General features: G+C 39.5%; 1 protein-coding gene across 1 annotated transcript in view; it reads right to left on the bottom strand.

Annotated features, from left to right (window-relative positions):
* Positions 1 to 562: 562 nt before the first annotated feature.
* FAM117B (family with sequence similarity 117 member B) overlaps positions 563 to 17867 on the bottom strand; it is an 80810-nt gene continuing 63505 nt past the window's right edge. Inside the window, exons 5-8 of the mRNA XM_060106449.1 lie at positions 13928 to 14071; positions 12097 to 12322; positions 9365 to 9485; positions 563 to 2977 (exon numbers count right to left, since the gene is read on the bottom strand). Of these exons, the coding sequence (XP_059962432.1) occupies positions 2659 to 2977; positions 9365 to 9485; positions 12097 to 12322; positions 13928 to 14071 (810 nt within the window). The 3' untranslated portion in view covers positions 563 to 2658. The remainder of the gene's footprint in view (positions 2978 to 9364; positions 9486 to 12096; positions 12323 to 13927; positions 14072 to 17867) is intronic.

A 17867-nucleotide genomic window follows, 5' to 3' on the forward strand; every position in this document is an offset into this window, starting at 1 on the left:
TAAATTTTTTTTAAAATTTAAATTATATTCCCATTGAAGCTATTCTAATTTATTTACCTTCTGTACAGTTTTCTACAGAATAACAAGATAGTTATGGAATGTAATTTTAGAAAACAATATTATGCATTCTATTAAGAGTAGACCCATTAAAAAAAAAAAAGTCAACCACCTGTGAACCAAGTTTCCATAAAAGCCGAGTAGACTATGGTATGGCCAATATTTTTTCAAGACTGCATAAAGCTCAGATACTTAAAAATTAGCCCTTTGGCACTGGCAGTTAAGAGTTTTTTTACAACTTGTACCTTCCCCCCCTCCTCAAATCTCAGGCTCTATTTCTCCCAAACATGAGGCCTATGTTTAGTTGCCATATAATTCATTTACCTGCAAATTCACATTCTCCTTACAACCAAACATTAAAAGTTCCACCTCTAAGACTGTAAATAATACTATCTTAAACTTGTTCTCCCATTCTGATTGTAAATTACTTTAAGGATATATGAAACTCTACAGAAAGATGTGAGTTAGATAAACATGCACAACAGAGTAAGAAGAAAAACTGTTTACAAAGTGGCATTCTAGTTGTGAAACACCCTTGTGACATGTACAGATGGAGAGGGAAGTAAGTGTAAGGCAAGGAAAAGAACATAGATTTAACAGAATTCAGGTAATCCAAAAACTGATTTTGGATTTTTTTGAAACCTTATTTTTTAACTTCCTACCATTGATACCAACTCACCCGATTTCAGCTTTACCTTTCTTTTGTACTTCTGACAGAGCAGTTCTCAGTGGTGAAATGGTAAATAAAGTTACAGGCAAAGAATCAAGGTTCTCAAAGAACCTATTGACCAGAACATTTAGACTTTGAACAACTTAGCTTTTCCCGATTTAGAAGTCACAATGTACTAATTTCAGGAAAATTAGTTTTGGACAGAAGGGGTACCAAAATTCATCGATGCCACCAACTGACACCTGACAGACTTAGTCAAATGTTTGAGTTTATCTAATTTGCCTAAATACATCTGTTTTCAACTTAACAGGGCAAAATTTTTAATTACATAGATGTTTTAAAGGTACATGAGTATAAGAAGTCCTTTCAGAAGATTTATTGCTACCACTAGCTTTTCTTTGATGGGATATATCTGGACTTACTGACATATTAACCTTCTAAACTATATCCCTTTTACAAGTATTTGTTTTCTCCCTATAATATGTATAGGAACATTAAATTATTGCATCATAAGGTAGTTTATGAAGATCTTAGAAGGATGCTTGCTATCAACACTGTTTGCTATAACTTTTTAAAAAGAGCTGCTCCTCAGTTTCACTACCACATACCCAGACACAAAATACTGCTGTCATGTGATACTGGCAGTGATTGTATTAGGATGAGCCTAAATCCAAAACCATGTGGATTCTTCAAAGGTTCCTGTTCTTTATGCTCCGAAGCTCTCCTTGCCTGTTTTTCCCACCATGTGGAATGCTGGAGGGAAAACCAGCAAAACCTACAGGCAACATATCTCAGTGCCAACCACCAGAAAGGAAACGTCAGTCGCAAGATTCTGTGACTAAGGATTGCTATTCAACGGATTACACTCCTGGCAAACTACTAACCCTGACCAAATCCACAAGACAACAACATCACAAAAGCAGAGGAGGAAATCCATGCACAGCCATTTTAGGATCTCGTGGGGCTATGATACAGTGACGGTTAAAGGTAGAACGACACCTGTGGGAAAGAAAGACCGTGTGATAAATATTGAGCAGAAAACCCAAGGGGCTCCTTACTCCTAGGCTAGCAGTCGACACTGGGTAGTTAGTTTCCTTTTGGCTCACTGACTTTTAAACCAAGTTCCAATGATGGGTGAGAACATATTAAAGCACTTGTCTCCAGATTATAATTTTTATGACCACATGGTGAAATGTGTACAGGAGTAGTGAGGAAAAGAGCAGTTTTACAAGTATTTCACCCAAAGCACAAACTTCTGACATCAAAAAACATAAATCACATAATGTACTAATATTGCTTTTTTATCTCTTTTATATATACTTGTTCAATGCATTTACCTACCAATTCTTGTTTGGGAGAAGAACACAATCATGAGATTAAGATTGCTAGGAAAATGTCAACAATCCCTTTGGTCCCAAAGCTGAAAACAGCTGAGAAAAGCACACATCTAGAAAGGGAAACAAGAAACAGAGGCCAAAGAATCGTCTGAACATCCTGTTTGCTATGTTTTCAGAAAACGTAACATTGGTATTATAAAATAGTCATTTTCATATAAAAGATGGTTCTTGCAGCATCATTCACGTCTCCCTTCAAGAATCATGTTTGCAGGGATCAGTTTTTTATTTGTTTTTTCAAAGAAGTCTAATTTGAAAGCAAAAAACAATGTGATATCAGCCCTCCAAAAGGAAAGAATGAGACCTTCTTCTTTCAACCGGTGCTTTAAGAAAAAGGAGGCTAAGCACTGAGGGCTGGCCTTCAGGAGTGAGCACAGCCATCAGAGGGGCTGCTTTCTTCCAGAAGCCGCACTGCGACACGTCAGCGTGGAAACGCTGGAGCACGACACAGCCAACTGGGAGCGCACGATGCCATCGCTGCCAAGGGATCGAGGAGATTCTCAGTTGACCAGAACAGTGGCCTCACAGCACTGGGGCCTATCCTTCAGCTTCCTCAATGGGTTCTGGTGGTGGGAGGAGAGAGGCTGGTGGCGGGACTGTACTCGTTCCTCGAGAGACTCGGTCTTGCTCTGTGTTTGTAGACAGGGAGGCCACAGCGATAGGCTGCAGAAGAGTGGTTGTCATGCCAGTGGTGACTGTCAGACTGTGGCCAGAGCCCTTGAGGGTAAGATCTGGTGTGGGGAGGAGTGGCTTAAGGATGCTGACGAGGCAGAAAGCAGAGCCGCTTTTAGGAATGAAATTCACCTTGTTTTTGTCAGGGCAGTAAAAGGCCGGGATTTCGTGAAGTTGTTTCGGCCTAGACATAGAATAAACAACCCAATACTTTTAAGTCACAGAACATCAGAAGTTCTTTTCTTTAAAAAAAAAAAGAAAAAAAAAAAGTAATAACTTACAGACACAAAAAAGGAAAACAAAACTCAAGCTATGTCCAAAGCTTCAAATGCTATTGACCAAGGACACATGATTCAAATTATTTATCTCAGAATGCTGGAAGGACACCAGATTTTGTTGCTGCTTTCAGTTCCCTGGTGAGCCCCGGGCACCACATAGGATGCTCAGACATCTAAGTGAAGATCTAAGATAGCCAATTTGAATAAAGAATTTCCTAAAGCAAAAGATATTCTAGCTGTTTAAAGACAAAAATATGTTCCACTATGATTTTTCCAAAGTCTGCACTATTTTGAAGGGAAAAGGCAAGGAAATTAATGACATACATTGTCTATCTTTTACTGAGTTCCACCACTGCGTGACTAAACTTCGGTGGGCATGAGTTCTCCAAGTGCGCTTAAAAATCTCTTTTGAAACTATTCTCTGAGTTAATAGCCACGACGGTTTTCTGAATAACGTAACATAAATGTAAAATCAAAATAAAACTAATGACAGTCCTCTGTTCTGAAAGTTTTTATTGAAGCCAAATCCTTCCCTGTCCCTAGTTGCTCCTGCAAATTAACCCAGAGTTGCAAAAGGATACGAGTGTTTATGGTATCCCCTGAAAATATAAAAAATTAAATTGTTAAAGTAACATGGAAGTGACACAAAATTAAAAAGAAATTCAAGTGGAAGAACCTAAATAAATCAAGATTCAGGTGGGAAAAGGTAATACGATATGACAGTATGATTCTCATCTCTCCTAATGAAATGAAAAAAAAAATCCAAATGTGCCAAGTCTGCACTAGATTCTGGAGACCCAAAGATGAAATGATCTACAAGGAGATAAACATGTAGTTCTTGGGAAGAGGGAGGTACTGGAGACAGACTGTAGTTCAATATCATTAGTCTCCTTTATAATCTTTAATTTGTTTTTAAAACATTATTCAGAGAAGCTGCGAATTACTTCAAAGGATCCATAAGCTTTACTGGACTGCCAGAGGTGTCCATAGTACAAAAAAGCTTGAGAACTCCCACTAGCGGGGCTGACAGATGTGATAAAAGTGGTTTGTAAAAGGTTTAGAGGTAGAACAAGGGAGTGGATAACCTGTGGCACAGAGAAAGAGGGGGAGTTTGGTAGGAAGGTAGCTTCTAGAGGAAGTAACATCTGAACTGGGTTTTAAAGAATGAATAAACAACAGACCTGGGGAGTAGGTGCAAAAAATAAAAAAGTTCCAAGTACAACATTTTTGGGTGGGCATATTTTGCTTTGGGTGGGTATATTTTATTGATTAATAATGAATACTACCCATGGATAGCTTTGGCAAGTATAATAATTTAAGAAGAAAAAAATTACATTGTTGGGGGCTTCCCTGGTGGCGCAGTGGTTGAGTCCGCCTGCCGATGCAGGGGACACGGGTTCGTGCCCCGGTCCGGGAAGATCCCACATGCCGCAGAGCGGCTGGGCCCGTGAGCCATGGCCGCTGAGCCTGCGCATCTGGAGCCTGTGCTCCGCAACGAGAGAGGCCACAACAGTGAGAGGCCCGCGTACAGAAAAAAAAAAAAAAAAAAAAAAAAAATACATTGTTTAAATTTGTTTTTCTTGTGTATTGCTCTTTCTTGGATACAATGGAAACTTAATACTTGAGTACATCTAGGGCCACATGTGTATTTGGATATGTTATGATAAGAAGAGCACACACCCCTCTGTTTTTACTGACAGCATGGATTTCAATTCCTTAAAGAAGATAGGAAGTTGAGATTATGTTTCTTTTTTTTTTTTTGCGGTACACGGGCCTCTCACTATTGTGGCCTCTCCCGTTGCGGAGCACAGGCTCCAGACGCGCAGGCTCAGCAGCCATGGCTCACGGGCCCAGCCGCTCTGCAGCACGTGGGATCTTCCCCGACCAGGGTACAAACCCACGTCCCCTGCATCGGCAGGCAGACTCCCAACCACTGCACCACCAGGGAAGCCCCATGTTTCTTTTTTTTTTTAAATAAATTTATTTATTCATTTATTTATTTTTGGCTGTGTTGGGTCTGTTGCTGAGCACGGGCTTCTCACTGTGGTGGCTTCTGTTGCAGAGCACAGGCTCTAGGTGCGCAGGCTTCAGTAGTTGTGGCACATGGGCTCAGTAGTTGTGGCTCGTGGGCTCTAGAGCGCCGGCTCAGTAGTTGTGGTGCACAGGCTTAGCTGCTCCACGGCACATGGGATCTTCCTGGACCAGGGCTCGAACCCGTGTCCCCTGCACTGGCAGGGGGATTCTTAACCACTGTGCCACCAGGGAAGTCCGAGATTATGTTTCTATAATTAAATAATGCTTGTATTTTCTTTTGAAGAATTATTAAAGATAGCTTTCATTCTTATATTAGGGAAAAAAGGGCTAATCAATTTTTATACCCTCCTCCAAATGAGGCCTAGATTTTTAATTAATTAATTTATTGTTTGAGGTTATCTTATTAAAAAGATAAAATTGTCTTAAAAATCACTTAAGACACCTGGCTGCTAATGGATCTTGAAGATGAAACCACACATTTCTGAGATACAAACTTCTGACTTGGACATATTTTAATGACAGAATCTAAAATCAGTTTAACTTCCTTTCTGCTTTCATGAAAACAGACTTATGACAGATCTCACACAAAATAACGTAAACAATAACAACTTGTCTAACTGGCACCCAGATCAAGAAACAGAACACTAACAGTAAAAAAAAAAAAAAGCATCACCACCCCCCCTCCAGTCATGACCCCAACCCACCAAAAGGAATCATTTTTCACTCCATTTAACTTCGAGGAGCAGATTCCCCAAGAAACTCGTTACCCACCCCTGGGGTGTATGACCAGTATTATACTTATGCTACTAGAAGCTGCAGGTACTAATACTACTTCAAAGTTTTCTTCAATTTAAGAACCATACATATCAAAAAACCAAAACATACATACACACACACACAGAAACCCTCAGAACTAGTTTAAATATTTTACTTTTTCCTTAAGAAGTTATTCCAAAAGGATTGTATCTCAAAATAAACATAATTGCTTGCTAGCTGACTTTCTGAGAAACAGATGGTCAGTATGGATAATTATTATAGGTATTTTCATACTGATGTGAGGAATTCTTTGGTATTTTTTTTAAAGGCTTATGTATTTTCTTTTTAAATTCAGGAATAAATTAGTAGCTAAGAAAAGGTGATTCCAAATTACTTATAATGGGAGGGAGGGAAAGAAAGGAAGAAAAGAAGGGGTTATGTCATATATTTTTTAAAAATCTCTATACTGAAAAGAGGCCAAAATATCTAGGAATCTAAAGTAACTAAGGTCAAGGAGTTCATTAATTGGGATCAGGAAACAGCATATGTGACTTCATTAAAAAGGACTTGCTGGGACTTCCCTGGTGGTCCAGTGGTAAAGAATCCGCCTTCCAATGCAGGGGACGTGGGTTCAATCCCTGATCAGGGAACTAAGATCCCACATGCCGTGGGGCAACTAAGCCCACGTGCCTCAAACTACTAAGCCCGCGTGCTCTGGAGCCCCCACACCACAACTAGAAACAAGCCCTCACGCCACAAGGAAAGATCCCGCATGCCACAATGAAGATCCTGCATGCCACAACTAAGACCAGATGCAGCCAAAAATAAATAAAATAAAATAAAAAATAAATAAAAGACTATGCCTCTGGTGCCATATTAGCTATATTAAAAAAAAAAAAGACTTGCTAAGTGCAACTGGCATGGCTATGGTCTGTGCTGTATCAAAAAAAAAGAAAAAAGAAAAAGAAATGCAAAATCTGGTCTTGCCCTTTCTGGTCCCAAATCCAGCTACCTGTTTTCTTTCAGGTAAATAAACGTACATTTCTAAAAACCAGAGATCAACCTCTCACTGACTCCAACCCCTGGTTCAGGTCAGAGTTATTATCTTTAAACCAAAATTAAGACTTGGAGAGAGAAGTATACTTTAAAGAATGATTAAGATAAAATTTAAAAATTAGGACCAGGGGCTTGCCTGGTGGCTCAGTGGTTGAGAGTCCGCCTGCCGATGCAGGGGACACGGGTTCGTGCCCCGGTCCGGGAAGATCCCACATGTCGTGGAGCGGCTAGGCCCGTGAGCCATGGCCGCTGAGCCTGCGCTCTGCAACAGGAGAGGCCACAACAGTGAGAGGCCCACGTACAGAAAAAAAAAAAAAAATTAGGACCAATAATCTACCCTTGCTTTAATGCTAGTGCATCCAGTTTTGCTCTAATTATGACATAACTCGGGCAAAAAGAAACGAATTTTTTAGACTTTGAGTAACTTGTTTTATTGATAGAAGATTAAAATTACTTCTAAGAAATCCACTATTGGGTTACTGCTGTTAATTTCTTTTTGGAATATAATTAAGATATTTAAAAATGAATAGATTTCCATGTGCTACACATCCTTTATATCAGTAAAATTTATAATAAACTATGAGCATTTAAAAAAGACTAGGTTTACCTTCTAATAACAGATGGATGTGCCATAAAACATTTTATATGTCAGGGTTTACCTTTCGTTTCTTTGATCTATCTATCCATCCACACACACCCCCCGTCCTTTCTTCCTTCCCTTTAGAAATAAATAATATACTTGTATGTATATAGTTCAGTTACTGAGAAATTTTCCAAATGTAACAGTCTAAGGCAGATACCATAGGACACCACACAACCAATATTCACTCAAAGTCATTTACACAGAAATTCAAACTGCTTTTTAAGTCCATCAGCCATTTCTCTGCACTTATGCACATCTGAATTACCAATAAGTCAATCAAAGATTTCAACTCCATAAGGTTCCATGTGGACCATTTGATTTTTACTTAAAAGAATGACTCCATTTCTTAAGAACTCTCATGAAAAGGTCTAAGCCAGCATTTTCAAGTCAAGCATAAAAATCCTATGAGGTTTGTTAAAGATGCATAATCTAGGTCCTACCTATGTCCATATTTTTACTCATTAGGCCTGGGATGGGACCTGGGAATCTGCAGTTTTAACTAATAACCCAGATGATTATGACACAGGGAGTCTATGAAGCACACGTGGAGAAATACTGCTTAAACTCTCTGGCACCAGTCAAGTTTCTAGACTTACATGGTGAAAAAAATAAGCAGCTGCTAAAATGGAGTTTTCAATTACTGTCACAAAAGCAGATAGGAGACTGACAGCTGGGATCTCCTAGTAGAGGAGGTGAAGGGATTAAAAAACAATGCTCTTTGTGTGGCAAAATTATTCAGAATTTAGATTAAAGGAAGCACTGACAGAAGGGGCACAGAGAGGAACAAAAGGACGCCATATTTCAGAATGATTCTAAGATGTTCATGATGGAAGAAAAAGATACATTATGTGATTCAGACAAGGCTGGACAATCTCCACATTGTAGTTTTGGTTTCATAGTGAGAAAAAGCCAGAGGATGGCTTTTAGACTTGCAGCGATAGTGAGATTGGAAGGTGAGGTTTATATATGTACCATCATCCTCTCCTCAAATAATGTTCATCAGCTAATTTGCTCAGTTCATACATACCTGCAACCCTGTAGCCACCACTTCCAAAGCAAGGGGCCACAGCTACTGAAAACACAAAGTTGCAATACTTGCTAAGCAGACTCTGAGTCTAAAACTATGAGTACCTGACTAGAGTACTAGCCAACAGAAATATATGAGCACAGAAGATCGCATACCAAGGGTACCAGACGCCGTTTAAAATTCTGCTTCTTCCGTGATCTTCATCACAGGAACATGTTTCTGCAAAGTAATAGGATTCTCTTCCCCACGTTGGCAGGAAAATATTTTTTTTAATTGTTTAGAGAACTGGAGACTATAAGTAGTTAAAAACTGGAGGGAATTTGATCCTTCAAAGAAGGAAACCCACCCTGCGGTGAGATCTGTGGTCTACCTTGAATAAATACAATGCTAAGTTCAATGTGTGGAGCTGACTGTTTACAGGTTCAAAACTAACCACGGGTGAAACGTTGGGGACAACTGAGGAAATGTGAATAACAACTGGGTATCAGTTCATATTAAGCATAACTGTAATTTTCTTTGGGATGACAATGGTATTGTGGTTATGTAGGAGTGGTTATTTTTACTGTGGTTACTTTTAGGAAATGAATATGAAGCTGTATTTGAGGTTAAATGTCATGTCTGCAACTTACTTTCAAACAGTTCAGCAAAAACTAAGCAAAATGATAACTATAGGATCTAGTGGTGGATCTATGGGTGGTCACTGTACTGTTCTTCAGCCTATTTGAAAATTCTCATAATAGAAGTTTTGGTGGGGGAGGGATGGTGGGGGATACTTACGAGCATTCCTCAAAGACTTTGACCCTCTCACAGCCCTCAGGAGGTTCCCTTTTGAACATGTAACTGTTGTTAGGTTTTGGTGAGGTTGCGTATTTGGGCAAAGGAGAGTTGTTCCCATTATCTGCAAGAAACGACATGCTGGATTACTGAGAAACACTGGCACATACGTGCAGAGTCATACTGTATTGGATTGTTCTTGGCCTCCCCCTACACCATGAACAACTTGAGGGTAAGGAATAGTGCTTCATTCATCCACATCACCCCACTATCTAACACAATTCCTGGTAAAGAGGAGATAATGTTTGTTAAATAAATGCATAAACAAGTAAGAGATTTTTATTTTTCTTCTACTTACCATCACCACAGCCTAGGTAGGTTATTATTTAACCTACCATCACTTACTCCTCAGCACTGAACACTGATCTATGTTGCTGCCGTATTTCTATTCTGTACACAGCATACTGGGCTCAAATGCCACTTCCATTCTTCCCAGGACAAGTAGCTGAAATGTTCTTCACTGGCTGCGTATCATTCACTCTTGGTCTGCCCCTCAGAATCTCTCTATTTGATTTCTCTGCGCCTCTGGTCACAGCCTCTGCTGCAGGTAGTCAGATCCACATGCACACTATATGCCGAAGACTTTCTTTTGCCTACAAACTTCTCTATACCTAAGAGGTCCTTCTCCATACATTTTCCCAAACCTCCTTCAAAGTCTGGCTCAAAGTTTTTGAAATCTTTCTAAATTAACCCTACCAAAGGGAACACTTCTTGACTCTGGTATTCCTGTCCAGTGCTGATGTCCTCAGTTTCTATTATATTAACTTGAAATTCTAGACATGTTCCCTGAGTGTCCTAAATGTAGAGTCCGACTGTGCCAACTAAACTACAATTCCTTGCTGGCAGTAGCACTGTAGCCCTTTCTCATAAAAGAAATCAGAGGAGCTAACCAGTCGCTAGTCTCCTAAAGTCAAATACAGCAGGACACAAAACTTATGGAGTTCCTATATGTTATTGAAGTAAAAGTAGAAAGTATGGGAAATCAAGGGACAGATTATAATAGCCATGGTTTAGTTTGTGAGGAGAGGGGTACATCTGATCGAATGCTAAGTACCAGGGGCTGCATTCACTATCCTTTTTTTTTGTGTGTGTGGTACGCAGGCCTCTCACTGTTGTGGCCTCTCCCGTTGTGGAGCATAGGCTCTGGACATGCAGGTTCAGTGGCCATGGCTCATAGGCCTAGTCGCTCCGCGGCATGTGGGATCTTCCTGGACCGGGGCACGAACCCATGTCCCCTGCATCAGCAGGCGGACTCTCAACCACTGCGCCACCAGGGAAGCCCTCACTATCCCTTTTAATCTTCACAATAAGTATCAGAAGTAATTATGCCGACTCCTGACAAAGAAACACATGGCCCAATCAAAGGATTTAGTTCAGTGGGTGTCAAATTTCTGTGCACGTGAATCACCTGGGGACACCAAAAACGCCTAGTGCCTGTGTCCTGTCCCCAGGGGTTGTGATTTAATTGGTCTGGGGCGTTGGTCTGGAATAGCCATGTTTTATTTAACCTAAAAGATGACAAAAAAGGGTCCAAATAATAAAATTTTACAACTGCCCACTGTCTGAAGTAACTTCTTCAGAAAATCTTATGTCCTCTGTACTTGCTACAGTCTAAGTACTTTAGGTGACTGGCAGTAATGACCAGTTGTCATTGGACATGGAACATTTCAGGACATTCAACACATTGCAAGTAGAAAGTTCTAAATGAATGACTACTAAACTGAGCTGTAGAATGTATTTAATAATAAATATCTTATTATTGCTCTCAAGTTCATGTAATAATAACTAGGATTAGGCTAAAAAAACACTGCCCTGATACAGAGAGATGAAAGGCCCTATTTGTTTTAAAAGGTAAGAATATTATTAGTAACTAATATGCAAAGTGCTATGTCTCCAATTATTTTCTGAGTCGGGCAAGTGGTTTAATACTATAAGTAGCCCACCACCACCACCTTTTACTCCAGGCTTGCCTGGAATACTCATCTTGCATTGATAAAAGTCAGCTTAATTCTTGTTAGAAATATCACAGGGCTTCCCTGGTGGCGCAGTGGTTGAGAGTCCACCTGCCGATGCAGGGGACATGGGTTCGTGCCCCAGTCTGGGAAGATCCCACATGCCGTGGAGCGGCTGGGCCCGTGAGCCATGGCCGCTGAGCCTGCATGTCCGGAGCCTGTGCTCCGCAACGGGAGAGGCCACAACAGTGAGAGGCCCGCGTACCGCAAAAAAAAAAAAAAAAAGAAATATCACTAATACAGATCCTAAAACACACTACTGTAACTTGAAGGTTTCACATTCAATTAAAAAGTAGTAAGATTGTAAAAACATGACAACTAAGGTGATAGAGAACAAATGCTTATCAGGACAAATGTTTATCTCATTTATACCAAAAACAATGTCTCTCACTAATAAGGAGCTTGTATTAGTAAGTGCAAAAAAGGAAAAAAAAAGGTACAAACAAAAGCCCATAAACCTACCCAACTAGACCATCACCTGAGCACCACAGTAAACCTACTGTTTTGTACTTCAATTTTTTTAAATCTATGTTTTGAACACATCTCAAAGTAATTATCTTAGTAGCCCTAAGTGTGTGTGCTCTGCTAGAAAATGAACAGAATACATGATACAACAGGTGGTATTCACTTATCATCCGGTAGCAAACTCCTCTTGCACTGTACCTTTATCCCTGGGATCAACAAGCAGGTCATCAGCCGAACACGGGCTCTCCTCGCTCCCCTCGTTGGAGATAGTGAGGAAGGACGTGGGGGACACAGACTGGGAGCGGCTGCTGCTGTTGCTCCCCCGCTCTGCCCCGCCGGGGGTCTGCGTGTCGATGCTGCGCGTGCTGCTGCTTCTCTGCACAAGGGGCGGAGGTGCACGATGGCCGTCTGGAATATCTTGTGGCTGTTACGAAATTTTAAAAACGTAAATATTTTCGTCATTGACTTTGCATATAACCTATGCACATCCTCCTGTATACTTTAAATCATCTTTAGGTTTCTTATATACCCTAATACAATGCAAATGCTATGTAAATAGTTGCTGGTGTGTGGCAAATTCAAGTTTTGGATTTTGGAACTTCTTGGAATTTTTTTTTTTTTAAATTTTTTGGCCGTGCCGCATGGCCCGTGGGATCTTACTTCCCCGACCAGGGATTGAACCTGCGCCCCTTGCAGTGGAAGCACAGAGTCTTAACCACTAGACCACCAGGGAAGTCCCTGTCATTGATTTTGAAATGCACCTAACGTCACCCTTCCCCTGTTGTTCCAGAAGACTCAAAAGTCAGAAACCCTCTCATCAGGCCTCGCGAGAAAGAAGCCTCTGTGTTGCTCTGTGGGGACATCCCTGTCTCATCTGTCCCCCGCTGGACAGTGAGCGGCAGAACAGAGCCTCTGTATTCTCAGGGTCTGGCACATGAGTGGTCAGTGCTTGCTGAAGAACGAACTGCACTGAATTACTTATCATGCGCTATTATTTTTAAAATTATAAAAAACAGGCCACTGTAAAAGAGGAGAAATCTAGGTGTAACTCTAGGTTCCACGTTAGAAGAAAAGGTTATCCACTGTGTGAACTAGTCATACTTGATGACAGGCCCTGCTGCTTTCTCCCCCTACCCACTTCCTCCAAGAATAGGGTTTTCAAAGAAACCTTCCTAAGTGAGAGAAAGCTTAATCACAGCAGTGCAAATTATACAGGGAAATCAAGGAGAACACTCAGAGGGAAGCTTGTGTGACTCACTCAGCAGAGAAACCAGCTCCCTGTATACCTTTGGTACATTTACCTTTATTACATCAAAGAAAGTTTCCCCGTCATTCAGTGGAGGAGGGAAGGAGGAGAGGGTGTGGGCAGTTGCGTTTTCTCTAAGTTAAACCAACCTGTAAGCTTAAGGGAGAGAATCTTAGGCGTCAATAAAACACTACTTTAAACTCCCCAATTCCTCTTTCACTGAAGAATGAAAGCTTAAATATACTGTGACATGGTTTTAAATATAAACAGGAAATTTTATCACTGTCTTATATATGAACCACTCTTATGCGTGTCATAGTTAATAGAATACACGTTCTTATGTGTATTATAGGTAAGCAGAACTGTGCTTCGATGATACAGTCAACCAAACAGTAACTAACATAAGCAAGAGGTAGATTCATACTTTAGAAAGTATTCCATGTCATATCCCTCCCTCCCCAACAAACTCATAAGCTAAACTTCTGTTAAACAGAGTTATAGCCAATAAGACACCTATCACCTGTCTAGGGTTTTTAAATACAGAAAAACAAAAAATAGTTTCTGTTCAAGGATCCAAATTTAAGTCACATCAGTTGCTTCTATGAGATGCAAAGAAATGAGAAATTTTCATTCACTTGCAAAGGTCAAAGTTTTTCAAAAGAGAAAATTTTCATTCTCAACAAGGAAGAAACCCATGTAAGTACGGAAACCAAAACTGTGAATTTTCTTAATAATTAGAAAAGTTAATGTATAAGAATGATTTTAAGATACAAGAGTACTTACTATAAGTTGTTCTTCTTTTTCCCCAGTCTCTTTAATTATTATTTCAATCTCCTGATTCAATCCTTCCACACTATTCCGGAACCGGGAGCCTGTTGATTTGGTGATGGGAATTACTGGAATAAGTGCACTCTTTGGAACAGGAGCCTTAAGAAAAAGTGGTGGAGGCGGGAGAAGATACACTTAATACTACCTTTAAGTTCTCTAGATGGAAGCATACTTCCATTTGACATGGTTAACTCTAAAATAAATCAAAATAAAATTTATAGGCCTCACAAAAACTGTGAATAACCAAACCTGCTCCTTGGTATACATAAAATATAATTTAAAGCCAAAACCCCAGACAATCAAGGGAGAGTTTCAGAAGTTTATTCACATCTATGAGGGACTATAAAGGGTATAGAGATAAAGGAAAATACTAAAAGAAAGTTAACCTCAGATATTCTTTTATAACAGAATTAAGGTTTCAGAACATAACTTTAAAGTCCTCTAGTGCCATAATTATATATATTCCAGGAAATAAACAACAAAGAGTAATTTATCCAAAAAAAAAAGAAAAAATATTTTGATGGAAAAATAAAATCACTTCCAAAGTCCATACACAGTAGCAAGATTACAGAATAACTTCCCTGTGAAATTTATTTGTACTGTCATTGTAATGATATTAATATGTTTTGTTCCAAAGCCTATCTCTAATTTTTTTTTTAAAAAAACTTCCCACTGGCACAGTATTACTTTTGAAAAGAAATATCTGATTATATTACAGGATGTCACTTGGTTTCCTGACAAATACTCAAAATAAAATATGAAACAAGAATTGCGAGGTATCTGCCAAAGTTCATAGCAACAATGTGCCAGAAGATCATCTTGTATTGTCCTGCTGTCTGGTAAATGTGACTAATCCATCCTTCATTTAGGGAGGTTTCTTTGGAAAACCTCTCTCTCAGAGAAAGTGGAGGCAAGGAAACAAAGGTAGTAACAGGGCCTCTAATCAGTTACCACTAGTTTCATTTGATAACCTTGATGTCTGACACAGAACTTAACGTTAAACCTGTATTTCTCCTTTTTTATTCCTGCACACCTTTATAATTAAAAAAAAAGAGAGAGAGAGAGAGAGAGAGAGAGAAAAGCACAACACAACAATCCTGGGAAACCAAAGCAAGACATTTGTGAGAAAAAAAGTCAAAGGGAAATCAAAGGGGAAGCTTCCATCTGGAGTGCTGAAGCAGCACTGCATTGCTCAGTGATGCTGGGCCCCGAGCCTCCCCTTCCTCACGTGCAGTATGAGAACACAGCACTCCACCCCAGAGAGTCGTTCTGAGAATGAAACGAGAGGACACGGGTGCAGTGCCCGGCCCAGAATGGATGGATCCTCAGTAAACAACAGCTACAATTTTTATTTTGTGTTTTTCCTATTATGTATTTGTGTTTTCCCTATTTTATTCTTGTCTTTCCACAAATTTTTTCAAGTACCATTTATTTTCTTCTACATATGGAATCTTCTAACTTTCCCGCTTTTCAATCCTTCTGTTCCCCAGTCTTCTCCCCATACCCTCAAGCTTCTCATATTACTTATATCCTTTTCACTTCCAGCTCTTCTTTCTGTCCCATCTTCTAGTCTCAATATCCACTATCAAAGGAAGGAATATGACAAATCTTAAGTTTAGATATTCTATAGGTGTTTTATAGAGAAAATTTATATAATTAAATTTTTTTCAAGTCCACATCTTTGAGTCATTCCCTACATGGTAGATCTTTGGGGCACTGATATACCATTTCCAAAATCGTTTGTTGAGGAAATCTTTGCCATGTCAATATGTCTATTCTCTTGGCCTACTTCCTTTTCTCTGAAAACTTGTCCTGGTTAGACGCCTTCAGATTCCATGAGTGGTAACAACTCTCCACCCAACTTGACAGGTGGCTAAAGCACAACAGCATCACAGATCAAGTACTGGTTGGAAAATAAAACCTGAACTCAATGACACTCAATACTTAACAAAATTTAAATTTCACATAACCTTGTGTCAGCTAAACTATAAATTCCAAGTAACAAAGAATGGCCTATAAGAACAATGAGATTTTTGGGCTTCCTTGGTGGCACAGTGGTTGAGAGTCTGCCTGCCGATGCAGGGGACACGGGTTCGTGCCCCGATCCGGGAAGATCCCACATGCCGTGGAGTGGCTAGGCCCATGAACCATGGCCGCTGAGCCTGCGCGTCCGGAGCCTGTGCTCTGCAACGGGAAAGGCCACAACAGTGAGAGGCCCATGTACCGCAAAAAAACAAAAAAAACAAAAACAAAAACAAAAAAACAAAAAGAACAATGAGATTTTTAAAAGGTGAATGGGAGAATTATTTTGAAAATTTACAAACAGAAAATCATGGGAGTAAAACTTGATTAAAACTATTCATATAGGTCTTCAAAGGTTTAGCTCTCATATTTCTTTTGATTCCCTCTTTCTTCAAATAAAAACATAAATACTGCCTATATGGGAAAAGAATCTGAAAAAAAAATAGTGGATATATGTATACGCATAACTGATTCACTTGCTCTACACCTGAAACTAACACAACAGTATAAATCAACTATACTCCAATAAAAATTTTTAAAAAACCAAAACACAAATACTATGCTCAGGGGAAAAAAAGCAACTAATTTCTCAGCATTTTCTGTTCTACCTATTGGAACAAAGTCTCATCTATCCCAAATATTTCACAAAAGTGGAGTTCAAGAACACTCTTCCTTTATCTCTGAAAGTTTATCCGACCAAAAGCCAATATATACATATGCAACACACACACACATTTATATTTCACACACAAAAAAAGACGATTCTTCCAAAATGTCTAGAGTAAAAAGCTATACTTGGGTGAAGGAATCGCAGGTGATATATTTTTCTTTTATTTTTCTACAACCAACCTGAGAGGAGAAACTATGTTTTACTCATCTCCTTATTGCCACTGCCTAACAGAATCTAGAACAGATGTGATGCTTATTCGACAAGGCTGGTGTTATGAATTGAATATCTGTATCCCCCTAAAATTCACATATTGAAGCCCTAACCCCCAATGTGGCTATATTTGGAGATGGGGGCTGTAAGGAAGTAATTAAGGTTAAATGAGGTCATAAGAATGGGGCCCTGATCCAACAGAATTGGTGTCCTTGTAAGAAAAGACACAGGAGAGCTCACTCACTTGTGCTCTCCTTCCTCTCCCCCTCCACACACATGCACCAAGGAAAGGCCATCTAAGCACATGAGAGGGCAGCCATCTGCAGCCCAAGGGGACATCTCACACCAGACACTAACCCTGCTGGCACCTTGATCTTGGACTTCCAGTCTCCAGAGCCATGAGAAAATTAATTTCTGTTGTTTAAGCCACTCAAGCTTATGGTATTTCACTATGGTAGCCCAAGCTGACTGATACACTCACCCCTAGTTTTATTCTTCATCTTTAGTTTCCAGCAGTCTAAAGAGACTACTTAAACATAATCCTGAGATACAGTAGCTTGAGAGAACTTGAATATGGCCATAAAAATTTTACTTTGAGACACTATTTTTAAATGGCATTGTTTTCTTTATTGCAAAAGTAATAAGTATTCACTGAAGAAAGAAAAATAAATGGGATTGTTACTAATTTGATAAATATCCTTCTATCTAGCCCTTTTCTTCTGTGCATAGACACTTTTAACCAGAAATAGATTGTCACTTGTGCTTTGTAACTTATTTTTTTACTTCCTATTTCCCTAATTTTACTCCCCAATTCCCTAATTCCTATTTCTTTCTATGCTTTAAAACTCTTATTTACCGAATCATTTTTATAGCTGCATAGTATTTCATTGTATAAGTGTATGAAGAAGTCAGTGTCCTGTTATTGGCCAAATAGTTTCCAATTTTTCACTATTCAAAAAAAATACTGGCAATTCCCTGGTGGTTCAGTCGTTA

The sequence above is a fragment of the Mesoplodon densirostris genome, chromosome 8, assembly GCF_025265405.1.
Source record: "Mesoplodon densirostris isolate mMesDen1 chromosome 8, mMesDen1 primary haplotype, whole genome shotgun sequence".
Lineage (NCBI taxonomy): Eukaryota > Metazoa > Chordata > Mammalia > Artiodactyla > Ziphiidae > Mesoplodon > Mesoplodon densirostris.